This window comes from Cariama cristata, unplaced genomic scaffold (genome assembly GCF_000690535.1).
Source record: "Cariama cristata isolate BGI_N322 unplaced genomic scaffold, ASM69053v1 scaffold38106, whole genome shotgun sequence".
Lineage (NCBI taxonomy): Eukaryota > Metazoa > Chordata > Aves > Cariamiformes > Cariamidae > Cariama > Cariama cristata.
The window spans coordinates 1-5,988 of record NW_009622220.1 but is presented as its reverse complement, the minus strand read 5'-3'; the positions used below and the strand labels follow the sequence as shown (position 1 = coordinate 5,988).

Here is a 5,988-nt window from a genome sequence, read left to right as displayed (position 1 = left end):
CAGAGAGCTGGCTCCTGGCATGCCGGCGTTGGCCAGGGCACTGCCGCTCCTGCGGCTTTCCCCTGTTCTCTCCCGGCACGCACTTTCTTGTGATGGGACAAGTACCAGACTTACAGCGGACATAGCTACGCGGGCAGCAGTGCCAGACACAGTGTAAGGCGCGCCGGTCTCTCAAGCACCTCTGCTCCAATTCACAGCATTTTTTCTCTTCCAAGCAGATAACAGTATCTATCCTACCCACCTTGAGCAAATATTTAAGAGATAAGCAGCACTGTTTGCGCTCAGCAGCAATGACTGGACTCTGCTTGTACACCTGGGATGCTTTGCTAACGTGTCCCGCAGGGCAGTTTCAGGTCATGCTCCGTGTCCCGGCTCTAAACAACCCTCTTCCTCCTCTCTGCGGCATTTCCCACAACCGCCTCCTCCTCCTCCAGCTCCACAGCAAGGCCCAACAGCCAAGTTCAGCTGACAGCCACCGTATAAAACGCAAAGCTCGTATCGGCCTCGCTCTGCGTTTGCGCTGAGCGGAGCAGGAGGGTGTGCGGAGGAGCGGCGGGTACAGCGGAGGGCACCGAGTGGAGCACAGACCCGCGCGCTTGCAGGATGCACGGACAGGCTTTTCTCTCTTCTTCCCCTCTCCTCCCATAAAATTAGGCAAGAGACACATTTTCATGACAGTTTGCTGAAATGTGCACTCCCTGCTGATTTGACATTGGGCAGAAAAAGTGTCTACAGAATCAATTTTTAATAAATGTAAACAACTAAATTATGAATAACAAAAATATCACTGAACAGTTAAATATTAATCATGTAATTACTTAAATTAATACTTTTAGTGCAATGTTGTGATAGAGAGTTTTACTTACGCGGTGTCACTGTGCTGGCTGGGTGGGTGAGGGGAGGGAATGGGATCGCGGTGGCTCCCCGGCAGTGGGGCTCGGGAGCGGGGGGCTCTGCTGGTGCTTGCCACAGCCCCAGCTGCTGGTTGTCCCACAGGTCCCACAATACCGGGTGCTCCTCTTGAAGCCTCTGGAACCAGATTTGTTAAGAAAGAACTTCCGTTTTCTGTTCAAAAACAGAGCTGTCAAGAAAATGGCTAAACTGGCCCCAAACCAGAAAGCACACCCCCCTCCCCAAAAAACTTTCCCATCCCAAAGTGCTGTTAAACCCTCCAACAGTGGTGTGTGATGTACAGAGCCGTGGCTGTGCTCAGTGATGATCTCAGGAAGACCAAGGGTGCTCCAGGGGGAGTTGGGGGTGCAAAAAGCCCTGGCTGATTCTAAGATGGAGTTTGGTGAGTTTATGGATGAGACGGTGTGCCGAGAGCTCTGCCATGGGGGCTGGAGTCACTGCCCTGTGGGCCCCCTCGGTGCTCCCATCTCGACAGGCGCTGCAGGGAACTTGCGTGGTGGAAACCTGGTCGCCAGCATTACGGGGGGTGTGGGTAGCAGCAGCCGTCTGTAGGTACTTGCATGCAGCGTGCGGCTTCCTCCCCTGCCCAAGAAACTAAGAAAAGAATTTACTGGCGCTCTTGTCCTTGTGGGTTGGCTGGCTGCATTGTTTGTTTTTAATCTAATAAAAGGAGATCTTAATATCATAGTAAAATCGGTACAAAGCTAGAAACTCGCCCTTTGGCGTTTTGGCGAAACATTATTGAAAATGTAAAAGCCTTCAGCAGCACAGAAGCACAAAGAAATTGTAGAAATAGGATCAACAGGTCGTGTTCTGGATGTTGGGAGGAGCGGGGAAGAGCATCCAGCCGGGGCTTGAGGTGCCGGTGAGACCCACTAAGCTGGAGGCCGGACGCCAACCCCGTTGTGGCTCCGCTCCGCAGGGACGTGATGCAGCAGTGGCCGGGAGCAGGGCCCCTCGAGGGTTGGGGTGGGCAGCGCTACGGAGCGGTGGCTAGGCGGTCGGGAAGAGCACGTTGCCGGGAGGGCAGGAGCAAGTGAGGAGGAGGAACAGACGGCTGGGAAGAGCAGTGCACTGGGAAGATGGTGTGAGCTTAGTGGGACCTGGCCGGGGAGGTGGAGGCAATGGAAAGGGAAGCTTGCCATCCTTAGGCTTGCAACTGCTTGGATTGATGCTGGCTTAGTCTGCTCCCTGTCTGGAAATTCAATCTTGGACAGAAATTTTAAGAGTGTTTTTAAGTTAGAAAGTGAAGCATCTCTTGCCAAAGGGAGGAATGGTGAGGAAGCGTTCATTGCTCAGACTCACCCATCTCTGTAGGATCCAAGTGTGGCTCCTTTTGCCTCGTCTCTGTTTCGCTGTGCCTCCCACCTCCTTCACAAACATCACTGGAAGTACCATTCCCATGTGCCATAAGCAAGTGCTTCCAAAAAATGTCATTACCCAATTTGTCCACCAGTACAGTACTGGGCACCGTGACTGCTCATAAAAACAACCATTTTTGGGGTGACTACTGCCCAATCTGAGAGCTGCAGCCACTCCCCACGACTTTAACTCACATCACATGGCAGGGCGCTGGAGGGAGCAGCATCCTGCTGGAATGGTACCTAATTTCTGATTGAACATCAACAAGCTTGCACCGTGCAAAACCATTCCCATCCCCGTGCACTTGCTGACTTGCCAGCTCTCTGACAACCTGCACACGTTGTGCTTCCATGATTCTGCGAGTGGCATTTCATTCTGGCCACCCAGGACCCATCCGCTGAGCACATCGGCTCCTGGTGGGGCTTGTGGAGATGCGTCCGGTCACTGTGCTCTTTTCCATGGCTTCACACGTGATGAGTAACCCTGTCAGGCGAACTTTCCTTTCGAAGCTGCCATTTGAGTTCACTTTGTGCTCTCACGGCGTTGCATTTTCTGATGGACTTTCTACAGGTACGGTTTATACTGGCGAGAAGGGAGAAGCAGGAGCGCTTTCCACATGCAGTGTTACAACATGCTGCAGTGAAGTTGGTTCTTGGAACATAGCAGCCCCCTGAAATGTCAAATAAATCCTTAAACTATTCATCACTCTGTTTTTGGGGTGGCAGTTAAGTCTTTCAACACTCCACAAGTTTCTTTCCCCAGCAGTAATTTCACTGGTGAAGAAATACAGCTCAGGGCACTCCACAAAGGCCTCAAAATTCATGTTTTGTTTTCATTACCAAAAAAAATGCTTCACTATATTAAAGAGCAGCCCATTAAAATTTTGTACCCTGTCTTCCCTGCGCCCTGTCGTTGTTGGCAAACCTTCCCCCATACGCGTGGCGGAGCTGAACAGCAGCCGTCGCCTTGCTTTTGCAGACTTCAGAGAGAAAGGGCAGCGAAGGGGAAGAGGTTTAAGAAGCCCAGCTTGTTTAGGTGTAAGATCTTAAAACTTGCAATAGCCACCCAAATTTACTCAGTAAGTGTACCGTACTGAACCTCAAGCTGCTCTGTCAGTGTTTCCTCTGCTTGCAGTCTAACCCAGCACAGCACACCGGCTCATGTGCATGTCTAAGGAAATAAATTAACTGTCTGGTTCCTGGAATAAAATTTAACACTGTACAAAGCAATATATTTGACCATCTCAGGCAAATAGCCCTAAAATAACAACGAAAAAGAGAATAATTCATTATTTTCTTATAATGGAGGTTTACCAAACCTTGGGATGATAGAAATTAAATGTTGCAGCGTGAACTGGATGGTGTTCTCTGGTACAGTTGAAAAGCTAGAGGTTGAAGAAAAACAGTAAACTTAGTATAATGAGGGTTTAGGGGAGCATTTGGTTATTCTCATAAGTAACTCAGACTAGCTGAATGCTGACACAGGCGCGAGAACAGGCAGTAAAACCTGGAGCTTGCTTAAGAGGGCAGAAAGGTTTCTAGCTGAATTCAGTGGGGACTTGCTAAGTCCAGTATTATTTAATATCTCCACAGTTAATTTAGAAATAAACGGCATGTTAATTAAGTTTACAACTAAATTAGCAAGTTAGAAGATCAGACCGAGGTGCAGCTGTGGAGAGCAAATCTCACCGTGTCGCAAGAACCCACAACTCAAAGCAAGCGGCGAGGAGCAGCAGCGGGGAGCAAACCTGCCCCTTCCCATCGCCGGGGTGGGCGCACGCCTTCCCCCGCCAGGCTGCCGTCTCTTGCATCCGCTTCCCTCGCTGCCGGGCCGGAAAGCTTGGCGTGGGGTGGGGATGCTGGAAGGAGGGAGGCAGCGAGGCTGTGGCCGTGGCATTCGCCAGCAGTGCTGGCCGTTGCCTTTGGCAGGGTTTGGTGAGTTTGTTATCCACGTCAGGGGAAAGCCCTGCCCTGGTCTGGACGAGGGACACGGGAGGATTGCATGGCCACGTCGAAGGGACTGCCGGACAGTGAAATCCAGCAGGCTGCGGGATCGTCTGTCTGGGAAATGGAGGAGTCCTCACTGGCAGGGTTATTTAAGACTCGACTTTGAAACACGAGACACTGCAGTTGGGAACAATGCTGCACTGTCAGAGAGATGGACTCAATTACTTAATAGGTCATTGCTGTCTGTCTCCTGCGATTTTCCTTTCAAGAACATATATTCAGCTGGGTTATTTCTCATGGGAAGACAAAGCGTTTTGAGAGAAGCCAGGCGTTTGGAGGGGAGAGGCGGGAGGAACGGCAGCCAGGCAGATACTCGGGTTGCTTTCTGCAGAGCGTGCTCCTCAGGACGTGCAGAAAGCTGGAGTGAGGTAGCTGATGTGGTATTTTGGTCCTGTAACCAGCTGATCCCCTGGTCTCCTAGGTCTCGCTTCCTTTTCTTTGCTGACAAAAGATTTGCCACGTTGCTTTCTTCTGGCAGACTCTGATCCCCAGCACTGCTGGTGGTGGGACCGTGGTCCCGCAGGCAGTGCTGCAGATGCTGCACAGGCCTTTGGTCGCAGGTTTGCCAAAACATTCAGCGTTGGATGGCCACTTAACCAGCACCGACAGGTCCGTACGCCTCTTCTGGGTGTATGGGCAGCCTCTCCTCTACCATGGAAAGGCTTTGATGGCATTTGATGAAAATGACAGCCAAGCTGGAGGAAAATCTCATGGCCAGGAGCCTGCCTCCGAGTAACTATTTGGCTCTACGTTAGCAGGACATGGTGGACAGGGATGTATAAGGGAGCCGGTGACACCTGCTCTCACCAAAATTACTCTGCCAGCCGTGGGGTGAACGTTTCCTAGGCACTTTCCTTGTTGGGGTCGTGGGCCTCATTCGCAGCCTTGATTCGAGCTTAGTGCCAGGGCAGCGGCGGGGCCCTCGCTGCTGGTGGGGGCACCTGTGTCTGCATGTGCACACGCGCTGCGCGTGGGTGAGCGCGTGGGTGCACACGCGTGTCTAAGGCATCTATCTTTGTGCACTTGTTTGTCACCAAATTAAGACACTGCGTTACCTTATGCACATTGAATTGATGCGACTAAATTGGCTGGATGTTCTTAAGCCCTGAGGCTGTAATGAGATTTTGTCTCTTTTGCCCTTTTCTTTTCTTTTTTCAGAATAAGTCGTCTGTTTAATGGCACAGAGCCTATTGTCTTGGACAGTTTAAAACAACATTATTTCATTGATCGAGATGGTGAAATTTTCAGATATATATTAAGCTTCCTAAGGACATCTAAGCTACTACTCCCAGATGACTTTAAGGTAAGGAAAGCTATAGTCTGCAATCTATTTTTTCCTCCTGTTCTGTCATTTGTTTTGGTGCAGGTTGGTTTGTGTGCTTGACCTAAACACACTTAAGTAAATGTTGCTGTTTATTGTTAGGATTTTTAGTACTTGTGTATTACACCAGGGATGCTGCTATTTAATAAATAGACCAATAGTTGTCATGGATACCGTAAAAAGTTAAATGATGAAGCTCATGGCTAAATCAGTTTTTCTAAACTAATTGTATTTTCTCACATTTTTAGCTTATTTATCAGGGTATAACAACAATTAAGAAGCAACATCAGCAACTAGCACTTGGCAGGGTTTAATGCTCAGAATCTGAAAGAAATGTTTAAAATTTGATACTTAGAGGACTTAGAATCATAGAATCATTTGGGCTGG

At 49.7% G+C, this 5,988-nt stretch overlaps 1 protein-coding gene across 1 annotated transcript in view; it reads left to right on the top strand.

Annotated features, from left to right (window-relative positions):
* LOC104163305 (BTB/POZ domain-containing protein KCTD15-like) overlaps positions 1-5,583 on the top strand; it is a gene marked incomplete at its 3' end in the record, with an annotated part of 24,391 nt that extends 18,808 nt beyond the window's left edge. Inside the window, exon 3 of the mRNA XM_009702262.1 lies at positions 5,439-5,583. Coding sequence (XP_009700564.1) covers positions 5,439-5,583 — 145 coding nt within the window. The remainder of the gene's footprint in view (positions 1-5,438) is intronic.
* Positions 5,584-5,988: the final 405 nt, after the last annotated feature.